At 33.5% G+C, this 26,364-nt stretch overlaps 1 protein-coding gene across 2 annotated transcripts in view; it reads left to right on the top strand.

Moving 5' to 3' along the window:
• Positions 1-26,364, top strand: part of LOC140441158 (transferrin-like) — a 91,607-nt gene that overhangs the window by 12,044 nt on the left and 53,199 nt on the right. Inside the window, exon 1 of one of the 2 annotated variants that reach the window (XM_072531630.1) lies at positions 10,867-11,020. The exons of the other annotated variant lie outside the window; for it this stretch is intronic. Within the exon in view, the coding sequence (XP_072387731.1) occupies positions 10,972-11,020 (49 nt within the window). The 5' untranslated portion in view covers positions 10,867-10,971. Of the gene's footprint in view, positions 1-10,866; positions 11,021-26,364 lie in introns of those variants that run through there. 2 annotated transcript variants of the gene reach the window in all.

Genomic DNA, 26,364 nt, shown 5'->3' with positions numbered 1-26,364 from the left:
TGGGTTAAACTCTTGCTTGCTTGTTTGCTCCCATTGTCTTTTCAATTTTGACTGAAAATCATAAGTTTCAAAAGCTATAACCCAGTAAAAAATAAAAGCAAAACAAAATTTAAAAATCGACCTATCTATGCATATTTTGCTTAAATCCAATAAAGACATTTTGAAGTTTTCAACTCAAACGTTTACACTGTATATACACAGTAATCTATTATTATTATTATTAATAATTAATATTTGTTAATAATCATCAAGTATCAAGTAAACACTGTATTAAGTATAACGTAAATATAAATAAAGTTCATAAAAGCGAATCTGAAATACAAGTATTTAGATTCTGTGTGTATAACTTATCACACATTTCTATTTGTATTCAGACCAGAAACAAGTGTCATACATATGTAAACAAATTTTAAAATATATCAAGCAATTATCGCGCTTTTTAATTAGAACTGCGATAGTCGCCGAATATTTAAATTTTCTTGATAATTAAATCAAAAATAATATGTATTGAGTTCCACTATTGCACAAGAGAGCGGCGCCAACACAAACAAAAGTCAAAGTCTTCTTCTTCTTCTTCTTTTTATATAGACATGACTCTGTCTGTTTTTCAATGTGCCTCCAGTAAGTTGCCGTTCCATCGTTTTCGTGGTCTTCCTACTGATCGTCTTCCTATTGGGGGACCGTCTCTTGCCATCTTTACTACTCTATTTGTTGTCATTCGGCTTATATGATCGTTCCATTCTACTCTTATCTTTCTTACCCAGTTCTTGATGTTCTCCACCTTGCATATACATCGTATATCTGTACTTCTAGCTCTGTCCCATAGTGTCTTACCATCAATTTTTCCAAGTGTTTTCATCTCTGCTGTTTCTAACATTCTTTTTGTCCTCTCTGTGTCAGGTCTTGTTTCTGCCGCGTATGTCATTATTGGTCTGATGACTGTTTTATAAATTCTGCCTTTCGTTTCTTTCCCGATATTTTTATTTCTCCATATTGTTTCATTTAAGCAGCCTGCGGCTCTGTTTGCTCTATTCACTTGATCTTCCACTTCGGTTTCGAGCTTTCCGTAGCTAGATAATGTGATGCCTAGATATTTAAACTCCATCACTTGTTCTATTATCTGACCTTCCAGATCCAATTTACATCTTAGTAAATTTGCTGTGGTAACCATGCATTTTGTCTTTTTTGGGGAAATTAACATGTTAAATTTTCTGGCGGTTATACTAAATTGGTGCAGCATACGTTGTAAATCATCTTCTCTTTGAGAGAGTAGTATTGCGTTGTCTGCATAGCAGATTATTTTAAATTGTTTTTCTCCCATTTGGTATCCTTTTTTAGTTCTTACTGTTTTTATTATTTCGTCCATAATCAGGTTGAACAATAGAGGACTCAGGGAATCTCCCTGTCTTATCCCATTGCCATCTTCAATAAGGTCGGTTAGTTCTTCTTCTACGTTTCAAAAAATCAAAGTCGAAGGACTAAATTCGGAAACCACGGAATACTTATACAGAAAAAGCACATCAGAGAAGGTCGCTAAGAATGAAATATTAAACAACGATAACATCGAGGAAAGCTGGGAAAACTCAAAAATACCATAATTAACGCAGAAACAGAATCACTTGGAGAGAGGAAAGCAAAGAACACTAATATATCAAAACAGAAAACACCATGATTTAGAGAAGTGAAGAAAAGAAGAAAGCCTTTTTACAATACAGAACACAACAGGCATATAACCACTATAAACGAATCAGAAATGAAACGAATACTTTAGTTAGACAAATAAAAAGGGAACACTGGCAAAGCTTCTCAAAACAGATGGAACACGACTCTGCGGAGCACAAAAAGAAATATGGAGAATAATCAGAGGTCGAAGAAAAGAGTTGAACGAACTAATAAAAACGAAACACATTCAGAAGGAAACATGAGTAGACTACTTTCGATCCCTATTTGCTAAAGGTGACGATAATGAACCACCAACACCAGACGAGACGACAAACGAAAAAATAAATATTGAAGAGGAAGAGGTAAAGGAAGCATTAAGGAAATTAAAAAATAGAAAATCACCGGAGAGGGCAGAATACCGAACGAACTCCTAAAGAACGGAGGACCAGATCTGACCAAACAACTATTAAAACTAATCAAAAAAAAAAATAATAGAACAAAACAGAATTCCTCAAGGATGGAGATCAAGCATCCTAATACCTCTTTTCAAAAAGGGAGACAAATCAGACCCGGAAAATTACAGAGGAATTAATTTATTAAACACATTAAAATTAACAACCAAAGTGATGCAAGGTGGAGAATATCAAGAACTGGGTAAGAAATAGAAAAGTAGAATGGAACGATCATATAAGCCGAATGACAACAAATACAGTAGTAAAGACGGCAAGAGACGGTTCCCCAATAGGAAGACGATCAATAGGAAGACCAGGAAAACGATGGAACGACAACTTACTGGAGGCTCATCGAAAAACAGACAGAGTCATGTCTATATAAAAAGAAGAAGAAGAAAAAGAAAATTTCCACTATTGCTTTCGCTGGCATATTCTTCAACGCTCTGTTTGTAATTCTATCTGGCCCTGGAGCTTTCATTGTGTTTGTGAGTTTTATTAGTTTTTTAACTTTTTCTAGGTGGGTATGTCCAATACCTGTGTTTCCCTGATTTCTTTTTAGAAATATGTATCTTCTTTCTACTTCTATGAATTTGTCGGGGTAGTCGTTGCTTCTAATTTACCTTTCTAACCTGTTTTTCATTACTTCCTCTTTTTCTTCTTTGTAGACAATTCCATTTTATCCGTTTATTGTCTTTCCTTTTAATTACTATTTAAATGGAAATAAGCCACAATTAAAGGTTAAAATACGTTTATTGACGTTTCAATTTCCACTTCGGAAATCGAGAACGATTTCCGAAGTGGAAATTGAAACGTCAATAAACGTATTTTAACCTTTAATTGTGGCTTATTCCTATTTAAATAGTAATTAATTTAAAATGCCATAAGAAAATAGCTTCAGGACAATATTGTCTTTCCTTGATTTTTTTTATAGTTTCCAGAATGGAGATTTGTTTGGATTTAACTAATGGATATAGTTATTACCCGTGCTGATGTTGGATGAGTTTTGATACTATTTTGTCTAGATTTTTAACGAATATTTTCTTTTCCATTAAGTGGAGAATTTCTTCGACCATCCGGTCTTATTTGTTTTTCTCTCCAATTTGATTTAATTCTTGTTTGATCATTTTTAGTATGATGCTTTTAAAGTTATTCCACCGATTGTTAATGTTCTGATTTTTTCTGTCGTCACCGCTATAGTCTGGCAAATATTAAATGAAACTATAAATCATAAATCACGCGTAAGTGGTCAAAAGTAGGTGAAATCACGTGTCTATCATGCATTCTCGGAAATTTTGAATTCGATCATTGGCGGCGCGTAAGCAAATATACTTCCTTTCTGATCACTGTACATTGTAACAATAGAATATTATATTTCTGCTTACAATAATAAAAATAATACATTAGATCCAGTTTGTAAAATAAGTTTTCATTTACATTAATAATGTGAAGACTGAGCGGATGTGCGGAAGTCGACTAAATTCCTAAAGATGTAAAATACTTAAATTAGTATATTCTTTTTATTTCAGAACGGTATTCAATTATTTAGTCTGTCAATAGAAAGAGTGCTAGCAACCGCAGATACTTGTTTGCTTTTTTATGTACATAATGTCTTTTAAAAACATGCCAAAACATATTTATTTGGAAGAAGTTATACATCGAGTCATACATGACATAAACCATATTGTTACAAATACAATTTTTTTTTAGCCCTTTTTCTATCCGAATTGTCGAATAAAGGCCTCTCCCATTTCTCGCCATTTATCCCTGTTGTGTGCTAGGCGTTTCCACATGGGTCCTGCGACTCTTTTGATATCGTCGCTCCAGCGCATTTGAGGTCTTCCTCTTGGTCTCTTCGCATCGTACGGTCGCCAGTTTCCGACTTCTTTGTTCCATCTACCATCTTCGAGACGTTCGTTGTGTCCAGCCCATTTCCATTTTAATTTAGCTGCTTGTTTCGCGGCGTCCTTTATTTTTGTTTTGTTCCTGATTGCTTCGTTCGTTTGTCGATCTATTAGTGAGATACCAAGCATCTGTCGTTCCATGGCTCGCTGAGTTTTTCGAATCTTGTCCATGTTCTTTTTTGTGAATGTCCAGGTCCTGGACAAATACAATACTCCCTGCAATTAATTCTACGTATTGCGTTTACGTCAGTAAACAGAACAAAACGCAATTATCGAGATTCGAAGATTATGTCTGAGAAAAATTTAATTCTCTTGAGTGTCAAAATAACCGAGAAATGTGTTTACACAGCAAAATAAAGACACAACAGATGAATCAACAGCCGAATCAGCAGATTGCCGCAACTACACAGCGAAGCAAATACTTTCATTTTACACGAGTCAAAGTAAACAAAGTAAAAATTTGGTGCTTGAAAAATACTTTTTTCATAGTAGTTTTTTTGCAACAGCAACTTAAATTCGTGGAAATGGCCAAATAAAGAGGATACAATATGATATGATCATACTGATATTGTGGAGACGATCAACAAAGTAGCAAGTTTAAATAATCGTGGAATGTACAGAGTTCCAGAAATAATAAAGTGTTCCTGTTTTAATTAGATATTTGAATAAATAAGTAATTTTTTTTATTTTTATCCAGATTTAGCTCACACTCCCTCTGAGGGGAAAATTCACTCATCCCAGATACCTACGGTATCAAAAGGATTGAGCTCTGGTGAGACTCTTTCCGTGTTATCGAGCCCTAGGTGACTTGGTTTGCTGGAGTATCTCCCAAAAATTTTCGTACACATCTGGACGTCGCGAGGAGTACAGCTTTCTGCATGGCCTTATAAAGATGTTCATTTAGACCCAGCTGTTTTATGTTCGCTAGGAGGTTTTTGGGAATAACACCAGTAGTAGATAGAATTATAGGTACTGTCTGGGTACTTTCCATTCTCCATTGTCTCCTGATTTGTATTTCTAGATCTCTATACTTGGCGATCTTTTCCTTGTATTTAACACGCAAATTATTGGTGTTATGTATCGCCACATCAATAAGTGTTGTTTGCCTGGTAAGTTTATTAACTAGTATGAGATCCGGTCTATTATGTGCCACTGGTTGGTCTGTGAGCACAGTGCGGTCCCAGTATAGCTTGTAGTTGTCATTTTCAAGCATTCTGTCAGGGACATATTGATAATAAGGAAGATGGTCGGTTTGCAGAAGTCCCAGTTTGTCAGCTAGTTCTTGGTGGATAATCTTTCCTACTGGCGTTCTTTATAATCAGTTCCTACAAACGCCTGGCAGCTCCCGGTAAGATGTTGGATGGTTTCTTGGGCTTGGCATCCATATCGGCATTTGTCATTTTGGACTTGAGGATCTTTAACAATATATTTCAGGTAATTTTTAGTTGGAATAACCTGATCCTGAATGGCAAGTAGAAAGCCCTCAGTCTCGGGAAACATCTTTCCTGATGTCAACTAATAGTTCGACGCTGTATTGTCGACATATTCTTGGCTGATCTCACTGAGATGTCGCCCATGCAGAGGTTTACTCATCCAGGTGCGCATTTTTTCTTGCTTAGTCAGATGGTTTATGCGCATTTCTTGTCCCCTCAGTTTTAGCGGCGTTGTATCATCTACTGCGCAAATTGCTCGATGTAAGGTAGATGTCTCAGCCTGCACCTGAAAATAAGTTCTTAAATTAGCATCCTGTTTATCCAATTATTTTTATTATATATATTATATTATACCTTTTTTGATATGTCAGGTATTGGGTATTTTTTTTTTATTAAAATTTGCAATGCCAGGTATTGGGGACAAAACATGTATTTAAAAATAAATTTTTTTGGCAAATTTTATTTAAATCAAATCTCCTTTCACATGTACAATTAGTAATAAACCTAATCATACGTTTTGCTTAAGAGAACAAAAAAATCTGAGTAAAATTAACGTTTTAATATTAGAAAATGTATCTTTCTGGCCTTAGAGTGTCAGGTACTGGTGCCTTTACCTTATGCCATACGCTAAATAAAAAATAAATTCTCCGCTACTGATACGCTTCTTGGTAAAACTCATCTTCTTCTTCTTCTTCAAGTGCCATCTCCGCGGCGGAGGTCGGCAATCATCATAGCTATTCGGACTTTTGAGACGGCTGCTCTGAAAAGTTCATTTGATGTACATCCGTACCACTCTCTCAGGTTGCGCAGCCATGACATTCTACGCCTCCCTATGCTTCTCTTTCCTTGGATCTTTCCCTGCATAATCAGTTGGAGCAAGATGTATTTCTCTCCACGTGTAATATGTCCGAGATATTCTAATTTTCTTGTTTTTATTGAATTTAAAATTTTCATTTCTTTGTTCATCCTTCCCAGAATCTCTTTGTTTGTGACGTGTTCTGTCCATGATATTTTCAGAATTCTTCTGTACGCCCACAGCTCAAATGATTCCAGTTTTTTCATTGATGTCGCATTCAAGGTCCAAGATTCCATTCCATAAAATAAAGTCGAAAAAAACAGCACCTCGCTAACCTAACTCTTAGTTCCAGTTTTAAATCCCTGGTACATAGAACTCTTCTCATTTTGTTGAAATTTGCTCTAGCCTTTTCTATTCTTATTTTTATCTCCTGATTGTAATCATTTGTGGAGTTAATCATTGTTCCCAGGTATGCATATTTGTCCACTTGTTCGACGTTGGTTTCGTTTATTAGAAGTAAAACTCATAAGAACAGCTAAATTATACGATAACTTATGATATCACGCGTGTGACTCATTTCATTATTTCTTTGCTGAAGTATAGTTGTTCATAAAGTTTCGTTTATGTTTTGTCTATGTTTAGTTTAGTTTCTTTATTTCTTAATTTTGGAATGTCTATATTTCGTTTGGATCTTCTTGGATTTTTTAAACTTGGTTGTATCAGAAGCCTTGTCAGCGCTTTAAGATGTCGTGGCGAATCTTACAGTTTCTAAATCTTTTTCTGGCCATAATATAGTCTATTTGGTTCCTCTATTTTTTCTTCTCTGTCTTAGAGTGACTTCCAAGTGTATAGTATTTATTGATACGATTTCCTTTTCTTGTACAAATTCGATCAAACGATCTTTCATTGCATTTTTTAGTTCCATACTCACCAAAAAATGATCGGAAATATATTATTACATACATATGCGTATTTTATATCTAGCTTGTATATCTAATTCGATCTGTTTCAATAATTCATATGAATCATGAGATTTTAAAAGTAAATAATGTAATAGCTGAAAACGGATGTTTTAATAATTTAAACCTTATAAGTATATTTTAGATATGACTTATCTAATACTAACTTGGTTAGAGAATGAACAAATATGTACCTTATAAAATTATCAATATGTATTTATTTTATAAAATTACGCGTATGTACTGATAAACTTTCGTCTACACTTTTTGTCGGTTGTCTGCGTGAAAATTTAAAGGTTTTGAGAATAATCTGCTAAAACTGTAAATAAAAAAATATTAGTTTTTTTTCAAAACTTCTTGTCTTTACTGTATGCAAAGTAAGCTATTGGTACTGTTCTGAATTATTGTGAGTTCCAATGTTGGGTCGCTTTCTTTTCTTAGGTTGAACGTATTCTCGATGATTTGTTGATTAATTTGTAATTTTCTTCGCCTGATCTAATTATTTGTTTTTTGGGGCGTTATTTTAAAGAAGAGGGAGAAGTAAAAATGGGAATTATTAAGAAAAAACATAACATGGGGACATAACTAACACAGAGTAGACGTACACAAACACATAAAAGCAAGAGACGGCATCATAAGATTGTCAAGAAAAAAATTGAAGAAACAGGTACCTACATTTTGTCAAACCTAGAAATAACTTTAACAATCCAACCATCGGCACGCTCACTTGATGCGCAGCAAAATTACCGGATATCCTCTTAGTATTCTAGAAGTAAACTCAATCTGTAAACATAAATATATATGTTACAGGTTAATTGCTGTAATAGTATTAATCTTAGCTCTAGGCTTAATATAAATATATATACATATACAGTAAAACCTCTGTTAACCGAAATAATTGGGGGGGAGGCCGTTTCGGATAACAAGAATTTCGGTTAAAAATAACATTGTGTTTTACAGTATTCTTGGTTAAAGTATTGGTATTAAAAAATACTATGAGGTGATTTCGTAATGTTTTCTGATAAGTAAATACAGAATAAAGTAATAAAATTATGGAAAATGAACAAGTTTAACATGCTTCTTTAAAGAGTTTTTTTATTTTCTTTTGCGTTTTCGTTTGACAACGATGTTTTGCAGCTATATCTCTCCATCGTTCATTTGCAGAACGTCATGAGTTTGCCTCATTCGATTGTTCGACGAAACGTAAAGCAATCTGAAAAGGACACAACTTTATGCAATGACAACAAAAATTAAGAACCTAGTCGTGTCCCTAACTAATTAGGCCTACTGTATAAAATTCTTACCACAAGAACCATATCAATGATGTACTGGTCGATGAATTCACTTTCTGAGTCATCACATCGTTTGATTATTGTACATGCTGGTGGTGAGTGTGGTTTTATTCAAGGAGCTTCCTTAATTTCCAATTCTGGTACGAGAACAGGCGATTATCACGACGATATGTCTTTTGAAGATTATTGTAAGTGGTTCGAAAACAAATTAATACCCAATCTTCATCCACAAAGTGTTGTAGTAATAGATAATGCACCTTATCACAATAAACAAATTGACAAGGCACCAACATCAACATCAACAAAAGAATTAATCAAGAAATGGTTAGAGGCCAGAAATATTCCAATAAACAATAGTATGCTAAAGACGGAACTGTACGATTTAGTAAAAATGCATAAACCAGCATATGTTCGTTATGCAATAGATGAGATCGCAATAAAACAAGGATATACAATTTTAAGATTACCTCCATACTCCATATCACCCAGATCTTAATCCAATTGAGCTGGTCTGGGCCAGCTTAAAATCTATGTAGCATCAAAAAATATTGCATTTAATATCATTAATGTAAAAGACGTATGCGAACAATTCGTTGCCACTTTTCCTTCTACTGAGTGGCAAAATAATATGGAAAATTTTGTCATAACTTTAAGAAATTTTAACAAATCAGATACCGAGGCTCTCTAACCCCCCATGGGTAAAAAAAATCCAATTTATTTTATATAACATATCGACGGCTGAAAGGCAAAAATTACCAAGCGCCATTTGGCTAACTTTAGACTAGAGCGATTTTGAAATTTTGAAAAACAATTCATAAAACATGATTTAGTGGTTTTATTGTCATAATTTGAACTAACTTTAAATGCAGTTTAGATACTTTATAAACTGTCATTTGGAGACTATGTATTTTTTTAATAGTTTATGAAATAGTGTCGGTTAGTAATATTTTCTGCTAAATCGCAACCATGACAATGATTGTAATGTTCGGGCAGAGAAAAACCCAACACACATGTTGTGTCTCTGTTATTCTAGGGTTCGGGTAAATTCCATCCTTTTCTGGCCGAATGCTTTCTCTCTCTGCGCACTAGAAGCTCCGCCCGTTTCACGAGATTCCTGTTCACCTGTAACTAATTTCCTTCCCAATCTATTTGTTAGTAATTGTAGCAAAGATGATTTATTTTTGTAAATGATATCTTACCTATTGTTTGTCTAAAATTTAATTATTTTTGTTAGGTACCCGACAATAAAGATTACATCAGAACAATTAATACACCAAAGGTTCTATTGACTTTACGTTATATCATGTAGACAACTGTTTTATTTAATGAAATTGAATCAAATTCAAACAAATCAGCATTGGGATTAAAATATTTTGTTCGGAAAGAATAATAAAATAAATAATATCCTCATCCACGGATCTTTAGACATTCTAAGTTTGTTTTCTATCATTTTACACGTGACAATTGGAGTGGGGATCATGCGATACACCCCACCTTCTAAAATACATCAGGCATCAGCAGGGCTGCCAGGTCTAGGGATTTATCCCGAATCTAGGGATATTTCAGTATAAAAGGGACAAAGGGATTTTTTTGATATTTAGTGTATAATCTAGGGATTTTTGACCGGCTCAAATATTTACCTACATAGGCCTATTGTAATAACATTTTCTTTAATTCATGTATAAAACCACTGCGTATTACCAGTATTAAATAAACGATCTTTCATTACAAATAATTAAGCTACCAGTAAACTACTTGTATTGAGGATTTTATTATCAGATGTCGCTAACTGTCCACGTTCTGGGAATCTTCATTTTATGCTACCAAATAGATTTCTGCTAAAAATAGATTCCTATATATTTTCAGAAAGGAGAAGCAAATTCTGGAGCAGGAATTAGGGGATTTACAAAAATCTTAAGTTTTATAAAATAAATAATTAGGGGATTTACAGTAGGAATCGGGTGAATTACAGGATTCGTTGAAATATATAAATAAAATTCTATGCTTCACCTTCTCATTTCTCTTCGAAGTTGTATTTTGTATTAATTAGATTAAGTGAATAATACATAAGAATATAATAAATAGAATATTCAAAGCCAAAAATAAGTACGTTATTCTGTTTTTGTTAAATTTATTCAAATCATCGCTATTGTACCCTATAAAAATTTAATGTTTTTGAAATAAAGGTATAAAACAACAATTATTTTTTTTATATCCATGTTAATATATTAGGCAACCATCAATACATCCCATCATTTTATTCAGAATTAGGCAACCATATATACATTTATTCCAATCTAGGGATTTCTAGGGATATTTTAATGTTCAATCTAGGGAGAACAAAAATTTTCACCTGGCAACCCTGGGCATCAGTCCAGGCACCAGGCGTTAGTTATTTAGTTATTTTTATTTTTTGTCCCGCGCGTTGCGGTTACAACAGGTGGAAAATCGAATTTGAAGTGATAACGTTGATAAAATGAAAATTTTAAGTTTTCTTATGTTAATGATAGGTGCTAGTTTGCAAGGTGAGTTTTAAGTTTTAACAACTATTTCATGGGATTCAGTTTTAAATTTTTATTAAATAGAAAAGAATTATATCTTAATTTTAACTTTAAGAAATTTTGTTTACACAAAATAAGACATTTACGTGTTATAACAAAATATATTTCCCCACTTTCTAAATAAAAAAGCTAGGGTAACAAAATAACATCGACCTTATTTTCATTAAAAACCAAAGCATGAATCACTTTATGATTGTTACATTATCAGGTGTTTGTGTTAGGAATTAAAACATAAGCTGTTAGTGAATTACAGCAGGTGTCACCAAATAAATTAACATTTTTAACTAAGCTTAATATTGTGTTAGGTTATGTCCTACGTCCTACGATTGGTAGGAATCGAAATAAAATATCCACACAAAAGTTATTGGAGAGAATATTTTTAGTGCCTTTTTGCCATAATGTTTAAAAAAATAAATAAAATGAAAGAATGAGATATAAGAAAATTATAATATACAATCACCAAAACAAGCCTTTGCTTGTTTTGTAATTTTTTATTGTAAAATCAATTAAAACCTAATAATAGATGATTTGGTAGTGCCTACTGCTCGTCCAACCAAAATGTTAATTCAACAGATTTTTGATATAGGTATCCGAAACTTCCAATTTGTTTGTTTATTGCACATTTATATTTTATAATCTATCTTAAGCAAAATTAAGCAAAAATTAACATATGTATATAGTCCAATTGTTTTTGCTTGATTTTTTTTTTCGGTGAATCCATGCGATTCAGCTTATCCTTCTGCCCGACTTGTTTTTTTACCACTAAAACTTCCTGATTATTTAATTTTTCTGCCATTTGATGTAGCTTCTTCCATTTTTATATGGTTGAAAATTTTTCTTCTCATATTGTCTAACGCAATTACATGCTGTGTGATTCACGATCGTATAGTGTTTTTTACAACCATCGACTTCTTTAGTGCTAGTATTTTGATTTCTTGTCTATTATGTTAAAATTGAGGAACTAAACACGGTTGGTCTAGGTGTCACAGTTAACATGGTTGCCTAAGCTATGACTGAGACTCAGAAACTTCCAGAAATGTCTACAGTATAATAAACATAAACCAATAATTCCCATCTCCTCGTGAGCTATGGGCAATGGATGGCGTTCAATGGGCGTGTCTTATGTAACTATGATTCACAGCTTTTTTTCAGTTCTCCATTTCTTTCTAATACGTGTACTAGATAGGGACCAAAAATTGTATCTTTGTGATTCTTTCTGAAAGAAAATCAAAGTATTGCATTATGTTCAGAAAGTAGAATATTTATGCACAGATATTTTAGTGGATTGTGTTTAACCACACCCAGTTTCTAACCAATCGAATCGTACGAATATTCGAATAATCAACTGTTGTTTTGTGAACGAACCATTGTCGTCAATGTAATTGTCCAGAAGAGCCGTGGTAATTTTAACCTTAATAAGAAAGTTACAATAATATTAGGCTGTATCTATCTATCTATTTCTATCACTTTTAATATTCGCCCTTTTTTTCGCATGTGATGGTCTTAGTCTAATCTAATCCAATTAGCGTAATTTGAAAGAACATATTTTATAGTTTTAATGTGACAAATTCGAAAAAGATTGCCTCTCAACGTAATGGTCCACAAAGCTTCAAAATGTAGTCCTCAAAATCGGCCGACTTTGAAACTCGGGGTAGCGATTGAAGATGCTGTTCTCTGGTTCTTGTTTATGGATTATGACGTTTTTTATTTTATTTCTACCTATATAATTTTTGCGTAAACTACGAGTATACATTATTTAAAATATAAATTGTTGAATAAACCATCTATTTTTTACACAATTTTTTTTCAATTTTATATTTTTTTAGTAATATTTGATGTATTTTTTATTGTAAAACATAAATAGGTATATACGATTAATATATACTTTTTCAATAAACTTAGTAAATAATTTATTTTTAATACATTATTTACGAGGTAATTTTGAACATTTTTTGTCCCAACTGTGCGCCTATTTAAAATTATATTAGTGGTACTTTCTGATATTGTTCTTGAGAATGTATTATCAAGAATTGGTATGATCCAAGTATGATCATTGGCAATGCCAAAAATGGCAATAAATGCTTTTCTACAGGTTTTATTTGTACCTGTTGGTCCCTGAATTTTATATTCAAAAGAAGCTAGTCTATCAGGCTTGCAAGAAATATCAGCGGGTTTTATGCGCCTTCGACGTACAACTTCATGGGCTGAAATGAGCGATTGTAGCAAACAATCTTGTTTGTTCTTGGTGTTAAATTCTCCTGAAGTTTTGGAATAATTGAATGCGTGTTTCTTCAGAAATTCGTAAAAAGCATTTTTGGCGAGATCTAAAAATAAGTATCATTAAAATTACGATAATAAAATATTAGATATTGTTTAGCCAGTTAGTAATATTTTAAAGCTTTAAGGCTTACTTGCAGTCTGGTCCTTGGTTTACTTCAGGCGCTAAGGCACCACTCCAGCGTTTTTAGGCAGACCATTTAACTCTAGAATTTTTAATAACTTCTCTTTTATATTTACTGATATTACGTATTCCACGCTTTTTTTTGCGCGTTGAAGACTCATTTTAAATTTCCATTACTTAAATTATTATTAATTTTTACTGTAATAACAACTAACAATATGTAGAGATCACAAACATAACCTAAAAAACTCAAAACCTCCTGTCGTGTCAAAAATCAGTGTGTTCAAATATTATATTTTAAAAACACCAAAATTCCTGGAGTTTTGGTGTTTCTGCAATACATGAAATGTTCAACTGACAACAAATTTATGTAAATTTAGTGAGTTTTGGGGACTCTGTTTACTGTTAAGTGCATATACCTATATGTATACTACCAAAAATTACAGAAAACTGTAATTTCATAAATTTGTCGTTTTTGTGGTTTCTGAAATACGTGATTCAAATACACTTAGTTTTAAGACTACTGCAACACACTAAAATACATAATAAAACATTTTAATACAAAATTATATATTCTAAATTTTAAACTTACCTCTTTTAGAGCATTAATAGTAAAAACGTCTTGTTCCACCATTATTTCTTGTTCAAAATAATCTATCTTATATGAAAGCTTATCAGCTTTCTACAAACTATTTAGTTGTTTTGGCATAGCACAATCACAATACACAAAAATAATTAGTTTTAAAGCTATTAATCTAAATTTAATATGTATTTATAAATATAATTTATTAATATATAATATATTATGATCAAATTGTGTAAGAAATCAAAACATAAACAAATTTCTTTCTCTAAAAAAAGCGGCAACACTTTAAACAATTTTGCCACACGCTGAACTGTCATTAAAATTTGAGGTATTCTCGTATCAGTTGCGTACAATTGTCTAATCTATTTAATTAAAATTAATATTTTGTGGAATATTAGACTTATAAGTTATTTCATAAAATTTATATTAATAATAATAACAAATGTTTTGACGTGACAACGTCTTAAATTAGGTTGTGGCTCGGAGTCATTCATGAAAAAGTGTAACGCCCGCTCACGTCTGTTACAGTGAGTCACCGAACGAGAGAGAGGCCCGCCGGACCGGCGAATGCCTTGCGTCTCTCTCCCACTCAAACATGATCGGTCCGCTACGCGCGCAGCACTAGAGAATTAGGCGCGTTGAATCGGTGCGTGCTTCCGTGCTTGTGTCTCTGTCAGTGTTGTTCCGTCTACCGATTTTTCGGTAGATCTACCGAATTTGATTCCTATCTACCGATCTACCGAACTGCCCCTTGAATCTACCTAATTTTAAAACAAATATCACAATGACTTGAAAATAAATTCGGATAATACAATTTATCTTTTTATTTCTGTTACCATCAAAAAACTTTTCAGTGTAACCTAATACTTGGTATTTTTAATACGTTTGTATTAAAATTCATTTGATACTTCCCTATAGTGTTTAAAAATATATTTGCAAAGATGCAAAGAAAGCGAAATACCCCGAGATTCAAGTTCATAATTTTATACCTAATAATAACATATTGTATAAACATAATTCCGTAATCATAATCATTCACACACGTCTCTTCAATTCTCAAAGAATCTCAAGTATCAAGTGATAAATTATTAGCTAAATGACGGTGTGTGTGCTGTCGGTTTTCTTTGACTGCCGACTTAATCCATTAGCAGATAATGGTTGTTACATCTATTTGAACCAGAACGTTTTAACTTTCTGTAAATATTATGACCTATAACTATTTCTCAAAATATTATTAAACCTTATTTGTATCATAATAGCTGATGTGAGCATTTGGTCCCAATAATTTGATTATGAATTATGGTTATTTCTAATAATTAGTTCAGCATAATTATTTAAGGTCTTTAACTTTTGGACCATTAAGTCGCCACCATAATGGGAAACTTTTCTATTTTTAGTTTTATGGAAAAAAGTTATTCTTTCTAAAAAGTTCTGAATGATCTAAAACTTAGAATACAATCATCAGATATTAAATTTTTTTAGTAATATAGGCAGTTTATCAAAAAATATGAATTTTATGTTCATATTTTTTGACAAACCTCGTGTATAAGGCTCAAAAAATTTAATTGATGATTGATTTTAGGTTTTAGGTCATAAAACTAAAAAAATCCATTATGGTGTTCACTTAATTGGACGCACTGTATTATAATGTATATATATATATATATATATATATATATATATATATATATATATATATATATATATATATATATAATTTACGTCATTGCATATGATCTACCGAAATCTACCGAATTACCGAATTTTGCCGAAAGCATCTCCCGATATTGGATAAGCTCCACGGAACATCACTGGTCTCTGTCTTTCTCGAGCGTTCTTGGCGTTCAAGACACATTACAGCAGAAACACTTCCTTTCATTTCATATTTCTCCTATCATCGTCCTATCCTCAACAAAATCACTCAAATAGAAATTAGTTAAGTTTAAGTTTACATGTACAATGTTTTAGTAAACAAAATATATTTCTATAGTTAAAATTTGTGCAATTCTTATTTTCATTCAATTCCTTGTTCCTATTGTGCAATTTAATAATATTCAGATCAATAAATATTCTACCGAGAAAAAGACGTTGTCACGTAAAATCTTCGCCCGTAAAACCGACTTTACAGGCAACCGATTTTTTTGGTTATTTAATCAATATAATTCTAAAATTCCCGATATAATGATGATTGCATTTTTCTGATTATTATACCACGTTGACGCCTATGAAAACTAGTACAGTTCCGTATGGATTTCGTATTATTAGCTGTGTTAGGAAAATTTGAACTCTAAGGTTGACGTTCTGAAAATTTTAAATATAAGTGACGTCACTTTATATAAATTGTGACGTGCAAAGCTTTTACTTTGAAAAATGGTATAAGAGAAATGCCGGGTCCTTTGTATAGCTATCAATTTAATAAATAAAATTTCATTTATTATTGCAAATAAAAAGCAAAAATATGATCTGTCGCTTATCTTCCCGTCATTAATTCTCGTCTGCTGTATCACTTCGTCTATGTTCAATTTTGTAAATATTTTTATACTTATCACAAAATATTTTGACGGTTTTTCCGCCTCCATACATTTTTGGTTTATCAGGTTGTTTTATAGATATCTCAAGGAAATCTAGCAGCACATTTATGTGGGTGATGTTGACAAACAAATTAAAATGAAATTCGCATATTTTACCTTCACAATAATTGGCTATTGTATTAAATCATCAAATACCGTATTTTTACCCATATACATATTTAACAATTTCAAGTTTGTTGACAAAATATTATATATATATATATATATATATATATATATATATATATATATATATATATATATATATATATTGTACCGTTTTTAAATAAAACATGCGGTTCTAATATATGTAAATATATTTATTTATAAGTTTACAACACGAAAATATCTTATCAACTAAACTTAGCTAATATCGGAGCTACTTATATATAATACAAGTTATTATGTACTAAAATATTCTAGATGTATCCTTCTAAGAATTGTGATACGTACCACGCATCCGAGATGGGCTATTTTGTTACACTGCTCCCCTCTTAGATCTGAGCGTCTGATTTAATCTCATCGATCAGCAACTCTAGATGTAGGCCCGGGATGGCGGAATTTACAGAACTAAGAACTACAGAAAGAAATAACAGTCTACTGTCTGTGAAGGACACGATCTCCTCGGATTAATGCAACACACAGTACGTTCGTACGCCGGTTTCTCGGAAGATCACTTCAAGCATGCTTCTGACAATCTTCCAATCTAGATTTTCTAGTGCATGGTCTATCTTGGGTAAGGCCAAATTCTTGATGTCATAATTGCACACGATTTTCGTCAAATTAGTTAAAGGACGCCATATATTCTCGTAGCTTGCCCTGTCTGTATACGACTTAATGGTCACCATATACAGCAAAGATCGAGAACCATCTTCTAATCTTAGTACTGTTTAAATTTTAGGCTGCTGATTTTTTTTAACTCGTCCAAACGACCGAACTTCTTATAAAATACGGATGAGATTCCTTTAGTCGTCTCAAGATCTTGGCAACACAGTGGGCCAGAGAGACGTTATGCGGAACACTAAAAAGATCCTGCTGAACTTCTGTGGTCACGCCGAATCTAGCACTTTTTCTCTCTGCGTAATTTGACATAAATTCATTAAAGCTTGGTCACCGGTCATCTTTGATCTTATGTTAAAGGGTTCGTGCTTCTTCTGTTTCATTTGAGCCAGCATAAGGTGCAAGACGATTTATGCAAACTACTTTTGGTTTACCTTTGGGCAACTTCTTAATTCGGTATATTACGTCATTTATTCTCTTTTTATTTCATACGAACCTTCCCATTGTCTTTGCAGTTTAGGAGACAAGCCTCGACGACGTTGTGGATTATAAAGCCAAACAAGATCACCTACTTTATGGCTTTCATTTTTCCAACGAGAATCATAGTTATCTTTCATTCTGTCACTGGCTAACTGGATGTGTTGTCGGGCAAGTTTATGAATGTTGTTCATTCTTAACTTTAGGCGGTCGACATGATCTTCGCTTGCAACATATTCTTCGGAAGGTCTGCAGCCAAGCTTTAGGGCGCAGGGCAAACGAACTTCACGACCTAACATCAGGCAGGTTGGAGTCTGGCCTGAGAATAAATGAATGTGCTGGTCCCAATCTCTTTGATGTTCTGATACAACTTTGGACAGGTGTTTACTCATCGTTCGGTTCATCCTCTCGACCATTCTATCTGATTGAGGATGCAGGGGTGTCGGGGATATCGCATATGCCTCAGTCCATTTCGTAAAATAGTCCATGGCTACCAGGATATATTTATTTCCATCATTCGTCTCTGGAAGTGGACCTGCAATGTCGATTGCTACTCTTTCTATAGGACTACCAACATTGTACTGTTTTATGGTTGCCCTCTTTTTACCAACTGGACCATTACTGGATGCACACAGTTCAGATTTCCGGCACCATCTTCTTACATCATCTTTACAGTTCACCCAATAGAAGAGTTTGCTTTTTCTTCCTGCTAGGCCTCTTATTGATGCTCTTGCCATGTTGGCTTTTTGTATTGTAGCGTCTACGTGTTTCCTAAACGTTAAACCTTTGTCCATGATTACTCCGAGGTATTTTGCTTCGCTTTTCCACTCGATGGGATTATCTTGCACAGTCACCTGTTCTTCTGGTTGTTGGTGCCTCTTTTTGAAAAGTACAGCCTGTGTCTTTTCGGAGTTTATAGCGATTTTCCATTTTAAACTCCATTCTTCTATGTCATCTAGCGCTGTTTGTAAGTTGTTTACCGCTATGTCTACATTTCTGTGTTTGGCCGCTATCGCTGTGTCGTCGGCATAGAGGCTTAGTAATGTATCTGGTGTTCTAGGTATATCTGCTGTGTATATCGCGTATAGTAGAGGTGACAGTACCGCTCACTGCGGCACTCCAGCCTCCGGGTTCCCGAGTTCAGATAGGACTTGTTCTATTCGGACTCTGAAACTACGATTGCTCAAGTACGAAGAGATTAGTCTTGTCATTGCTCCGCTGTAGCCGTATCTTTTTATTTTGTAGATTAGTCCTTTAGCCAGACTCTGTCGAAAGCTTTGCTTATATCTCGGAAGACAGCTCCTGTGTATTGTTTATTATTAAATCCAGCTGCTATGTACTCTGTTAATATGAGTACTTGTAGCTCACTGGAGTGTTCTGATCTAAAACCGAATTGGGCGTTACTATTCTTGTAAGGAGTTTGTTTAGGTGACTAAGAAGACTTATAGGTCTGTAGTTTTCTAATTCATGGGATCTTCTTTTTTGTGCAATAGAATTACCTCAGCATTGTGCCATTTGTCGGGTATATTACTGTCCAAACGGCACATGTTAAACAGGTTTTTTATTTTCTTAAGTAAGCAAGCGCCTCCGATTTTTATTGCATCAGTAACTACACAATCTTCGCTAGTTTTATTTCGTCTATTGTGATTTCCGGTAGTAGTTCTGATCCTTGGTTGACAATGCACTTTTTTCTTGTTAATATTTCTGGTACTTGATCTTTTCTGCTATTTGTTTGTGTTGGCTTATGTACAGCAATTTGTAGAAGTCTTCAACTATTTTAAGGGTTTTCTCTCTGTTGGTTGTAAGATGACCATTTCTGTCTTTAATCTTTATTATCTGCCTTGTCCCCGTTCTTAGTCTTTTTCTTAATACTTTCATACTTTTATCTAACTTCTTCTTCTTCTTCAGCCTTAAGTAATCCAACTTTGGACATAGGCCTCCCCCAAATCAATCCAGTGTGTTCTATTTTGCGCCACTTGCTTCCAGTTGTTTCCTCCTTCTTTAAGCTTATTTCTATTTTACCTCGTGCCATTCTATGATCGCTACTGGTAACAAATCTGTTTAGAACCGTGATGTCTTTAACGGTGTGATTTTAAAATCTATTTCGTTTTGAGTTTTTCAATTAGGACTCTACGTCATCTCTGTGGTTTTTTTTTTGAAAAAATTGTTCATTTGGAATAGTTCATGTCGCAGCATGAACCTTAACAGTATTTCGCCACGTTCATTTCTACCAGCCAAGCCAAAGTTTCCCAGTGGTGTTTCTGTAGGGCTGGATTTCATTCCTGTTTTGGCGTTAAAATCACCACATATAAAAGTAAAATGTTCTTGATGGTCTTTAAGCGCAGCTTCGATATTATCATAGAATAGATCCACTTCTTCTTCATCATAGTCTGTTCTTGGTGCATAAACCTGTATTATTTTCATCTTATATCTTGTATTCAATTTGAGAGTAAGACAAATCACTCTCGTGGAAAATTTCTTTAGTGATACTATACTTATTTGGAGACGCTTGTGTATAATAAACCCGGTTCCTCCCAAGTAATTATTAAATTAAATAACATTACGGAGGAACAATGTACTGAGCATTTCACGAAATTTTATCGAGAAGGAGAAGAGAACAGAGAAAGAATCATTAACGAAACTCACGATAGAGTGCAAATATCAGGAGAAGAGCTACAAGAACGAATAAAAAAATTAAAAAACAGAAAAGCATCTGGTTCTGATAAGATAAACAATGAACTGCTAAAACAACACTACGCAAATGGTTCCTAAAAATTATTCGTCGATATAATAAATACCAGAGTAGTACCAGTCTCCTGCTACCGATAATTAAAAAGGGAGACTCGAGAAATCCTGAAAATTATAGAGGCATTAGTCTGATGAATAGTACATTAAAATTGTTAACGACAGTCATAAAAGATAAAATCGAGGAAAAAGCGAACATGGCAGATGAACAACAAGGCTTCCGGAAGAACCGCAGCACAATAGACGCAATTTTTATTATCAGACAAATAATAGAGAAGTCTATTGAATATTGAAAACCAGCATACATGTGCTTTGTAGATTTAAAAAGTGCTTTTGACAGGGTGAAGCGAAATGACATCTTAAATTTATTACAAGCTGAACAAATAGACCATCAGATAATAAGGACAATTAATGAAATTAACAAGAACAACAAGGCCAGAGTTATAATGCCAACAGGAGAAACAGAATGCATAGAACTAAAAGAAGGAATACGCCAAGGAGACTCGCTCAGCACCTTGTTATTCAATATGGTGATGAATCACATAATTCACGAAGTAAGAAAACGACACGGATACCACATGGGAGCGCATAAAATCACGATACTATGCTATGCCGATGATGCAGTACTAATTGCTGATAACGAAGATGACCTACAAAGGCAGCTCCACACCTTCAATATCACAGCAAACAAACATTATATGAGAATATCAGTAGAAAAAACTAAACGTATAGTGATCAGTAAAGAGCAGCGTAGATGCAAACTAGAAATAGACGGCAAAATTGTAGAACAAGTAATGAAATTCAATTACCTAGTAGTAGAGATCACTAGTGACAGGGATATAAGAAAAGGCAAGCATCAAAAGCGGCAAGAGTAAGTGGTTGCCTCCGACGAACCATAAGGAGAAACAAATATCTGACTACGGAAAGCAAAATGAAAGACAACAGTAAGACCAATCCTAACATATGCAGCGGAGACAAGGACCGATACAAGAAAGATGAAACAACAAATAAACAATATCGAAATGAAAGTATTAAGATGAATAGCGGGCATATTATTAAGAGGCAGACAAACCAATAGAAGCATACGCGAACAATTCAAAATTCAAAATATTAACAGGTGGATAAAAGCAAGAAAAAAAACTGGAACAAACATGTAAACCGAATGGGACCAGATAGATTAGCGAACATCTGTAAAAACAACAAGCCGTATAGCAGAAGACCCGTTGGAAGGCCGCCAAAAAGGTGGAAATACAATGTACAATCAACAACGACTGAAAGAGAATAAGAGGCAGACAAACAGGAGTAATCCTAGTCGCACGAAGAAGAAGAAGAAGACCTACGTGGTAAAAACTATGTCCTGATTTTAGTTTAATTAAGTGTTCGCCACGTCTTCTGACTTCGTTGAGACCGACTATGTTTCACTTTATGTTTTCTAGTTCGCACTAAAGTTCAGTAAGTCTTTCATCGGATAGTAGGGAACGTGTACTATGTTCCTATATAAAGTGTCGTCTTATTCGGGTCTAACTTTTTCCTGTCTTTGTCAACTTTTTGTCTCCCCAGAATCCATTGGACAGCGTGATAATTTATCAGTGCAAGATTCTGGAAATAATTTCCTACTTGCCTGGGGTATTTGCGTATTTTCAACTGACATTTTCGTGAGGGGTATTTAGCCTTTAAACACTACGTTGGCTAGACGTGGTCTTGAGTGTTTGTTTCAGCCGCCCATTACATAGAATTACGTAGAAGTTTAGCAACCCATTTTTGATTTAAAATAAGAATTTTTTGATGCAGAATAATCTTGAATAAATAAGTGGATACGGAATATCCTTGCCTCTTTATAACAGTAATTAACTTCGATGAGTTATTTCCTGCCTTTATTTATGAAAAATAAATGTAATTAAATTTCTTAATTAGAATAATCAAAATCTAAATAACGTTAGTAAGTTGCAGGGTTTCCCACAGTTAATACATTTATAAACATGTCAATCTGCCAAATGATATATGAGAAATCTGACCAAAGTGACTAATATTTTCTCACTTCCTTGCTGTTATCTACATATTATATTCTAATAGGTTAACCGCAAAATAATTTAGGTCATTTTTTAAACGCTTCATACAGCGCACTTCATCGTTATTACCACGTTAATGTACTTTATCATGAACCACAAATACACAGAAATATCCTCGATATGATTTAATTCATGGCGTGCGTAATAAGGTGTAATCGCAGTGTACAGGAATACTGTACAAGGTTTATTAAGCATCTTATACGATAAACGTTTATATTTAAGCCAGAGTTTCATTAAATAACCTAGAGGTCGAACTCACTATGTAGACCACAGAATTTAACAAATAAAAAACTTTTTCTTAACACTCTTTGATACAGGTATCTAATAACTGCTTTTGATCAATTTGGTGACAACAATATGTGATAAACAAAACATGCAAAAGATTAAACGTCATTTTTTACTTATAAACAATGTATAAACAATCTAAGGTCGCTATGATTTTAAATACTAAATGTGAAGACGAGCAAATTATATGAAAAAAAGACACAATTTTACTGATAAAGCATATAGAATCCTTTAAAAAGAGTTTGTAAAGCTATTTTTGTTAATTTGTTGCTTATTTATTACAAAAATTGCTTCAAAACTCGATTTTTTGATAATTATTAATAACTTTTCTAGAAATGCACAAAAAATTTAATTTTGCATGATATTAGGCAAAATATCACATTTAAGGTAAATGATCAGTCTTTGCCACTATTAAAAAGGTAAAGCTAAAAACCATATAAAGACAGAAAACCAATAATTGCCACAAAATTTTAAAAAATACCAATTGTTGCCACCCAGTCATTGCCATAAATAAATAACGACATTTTACTGAATAATCTTGTTTAATAATAAAAATCTAAACCAAAATAATTAATAAAATAATGTAGCCTTCCCATGTAAAATACATTTTGATATAAAAAATAAGAAAAAATAAATTTAACTAAGTATATGTATATCTAGTGTTTTCTACAGATTTTAGGCCTCAAATACATCCACTGGCAAAGTAAATAATCAAAAGAGATCTTTTGTTATTCATTAACAAAATCATCATTAACAAAAGAGGACTTTTCCATCACAAATAAAAATATTCTCTTCAGCACTAATAGACTTCATAGAGACTCGCCTCGGAGGCGAGTAGAAAATATAAATATGGCCTCCGTATTACAATGCGAAGGAACAAAATTAATACAAATAAATAGAGGCGTGAGACAGGGTGACACAATATCACCGAAACTTTTCAATCAGGCTCTTGAAGATATTTTTAAAAGATTAGAATGGGAAGAAAAAGTTATAAAAATTTGTGGACAACGCTTGAACCATCTAAGGTACGCTGATAACATCGCATTGATAACCGATAAAAAAGAAGAATTATATGAAATGTTGAAAAAACTGGACATAGAAGCTGGAAAGATAGGCCTTAATATGAATTACAGCAAGACCAAAATCATAACAAATACAGATGAAGACATCACAGTGAGGATTGGACAAAATGAAATAGAACAAGTTCAGGATTATATATATATATATATATATATATATATATATATATATATATATATATATATATATATATATATATATATATATGTGGGTCAAACTATAAAACTTAACAAAGAAAACCAAACAGCAGAGATAAAAAAGACGAGTTAGACTGGCATGGGCGGCATTCTTTCACAGCATCTTAAGACCAAAGTATACAATCAATGCGTACTCCTTTTTTTCACTTATGGTTTCCAAACGTGGACATTTACAAAAGCAAACATGGACAAAATCATAAAAACCCAAAAAGCAATGGAAAGACAAATGTTTCACATAAGACTAATTGATAAAAAGAGAAACAAGTGGATAAGAGAGAAAACAAAAGTGAGGGATGTTAGACAAGAAGTTGCAAAATTGAAATGGAGATTTGCCGGACACAATATAAGACAACAAGAAGAACGATGGAATAAAATTCTTATAAGTTGGAGACCGTGCAAATATAAACGAAGCAGAGGAAGGCCCCAAATGAGATGGGCAGATGATATCAAGAAGCACGTGGGCTCTAGGTGGATGACTGTAGCGACAGACCGAGAAGAATGGAAAAGGATTGGGGAGGGATATCCAAAGATGGACCGAAGAAGGCTAATTAGATAGATTAGATAGTACAACGCTGCGTCAGTTTCAGCTTACAAGCGAAGCAGTAACATCCCCAGATGCCAACCCCTAGTGTTGGCGAAACATCGAGAACTAATCTCAGAAGACAACCGAACAAACAGTTTAACAATTTTTTTTGCTTTTCTTTACGTTTCCCAAATTGTATCAGCCTGACGGAAAGAAGGCTTTGAAATCAAACATACGAGTAGGTAGTGGGTTGTCAACAATAATTGTCATGCGTCATTTGAGTATGTATCATTAACAACCGTCAGTTTTATTGCGAGGAAAATATAATCATCGCACGTGGAAAACGTACTGATACTGATATAAAGTTCGAAAAATTCATCAGTACAATCAAGGGAAAATAATGCGTGAAATTTCCAGTGACTTGACTGTAGCAACAACTACTGTGTTTAATATAATTTAAGAATAATATTGAAAGTGCGGCAAAGTTATATCCATCCGGGGATTTTATCTTTCAACAGGATGAAGCCTTATGTCATACGGCTAAATCTACCAAAAAACGGATAGGAGAACATGACATTAAAGTTTTGTCACATCCTTTTAGCAGCCCGGATTTTAATACAATAGAAACACTTTGGCACAAAATGAAACAACACCTAAGAAATAACCCTCAGCGTACTTTGCCGTAACTACGTGCTAAATTGCAAGAAATATGTGATAGTTTCACCCCTGAATTATGTGAAGGTATACCTTATAGAGTTCAGGCTGTTATTCAAGCTAAGGGCGACGTTACGCCTTATTAATTTTTATTTTAATTTTTTATAAACTCCTTGTTCCATAATTTAGTTGTCAGCATTTTTGATTATCAAACAATTAATTCAATAGTAATAAACATAAAATATACAGGGTGGCGCACCGAAAACGAAACAGATGGATTTACTGGCAGATGATTCCTTTAAAAAAAAACGCTTGGACCCGTCGATTTTTTTATCGAGGGGGAAACAAAATTGGCATAAAATCACATTAACATTTGCAGCCCCCTAAGCGGGGGTGGCACCATCCCTAAAATCTTAAATGGAAAGGGGGGGTCGAATGATCCATCATTTAAAAGGTCTTTCAACTCCCTTTACAATGATGTAAAATTCATGTACTTCAATTCAGTAGTTTTGGAGATTTATTGATTTAAAGTTTAAATACATCATCGTAAGAGGAGATCAATACATAGCAGCAAAGTTGTTAAAAAATAAAGAATGAACTGACCTGTCAGCCGAGTAAATGTTGAAAATTACCACCATTACTTTCCATGCAATAATAAAGATTTTGCTGAAAACGTTGCCGGACATTTTGCAATATTTGAGGAGTAATTTGATGGCACTCATTCACAATTCTTTGTCGTAAATCTTCTAAGGATGTTGGCTGAGTAGCATAGATTTTGCTTTTTAAGTAACCCCACAAAAAGAAATCCAAAGGTGATAAATCTTGCGATCTTGGGGGCCATTCAACGGCACCTCTTCTACCAATCCATTGACCTGGAAAGGTCTGATCTAAATAATGCCGAACTCTTAATGCGTAATGTGGTGGGGCACCATCCTGTTGGA

The sequence above is a fragment of the Diabrotica undecimpunctata genome, chromosome 5, assembly GCF_040954645.1.
Source record: "Diabrotica undecimpunctata isolate CICGRU chromosome 5, icDiaUnde3, whole genome shotgun sequence".
In the NCBI taxonomy this organism is placed as follows: Eukaryota; Metazoa; Arthropoda; class Insecta; order Coleoptera; family Chrysomelidae; genus Diabrotica; species Diabrotica undecimpunctata.
Note: the sequence above shows the minus strand (reverse complement) of the source record. Positions and strands in the feature narration are given on the sequence as shown.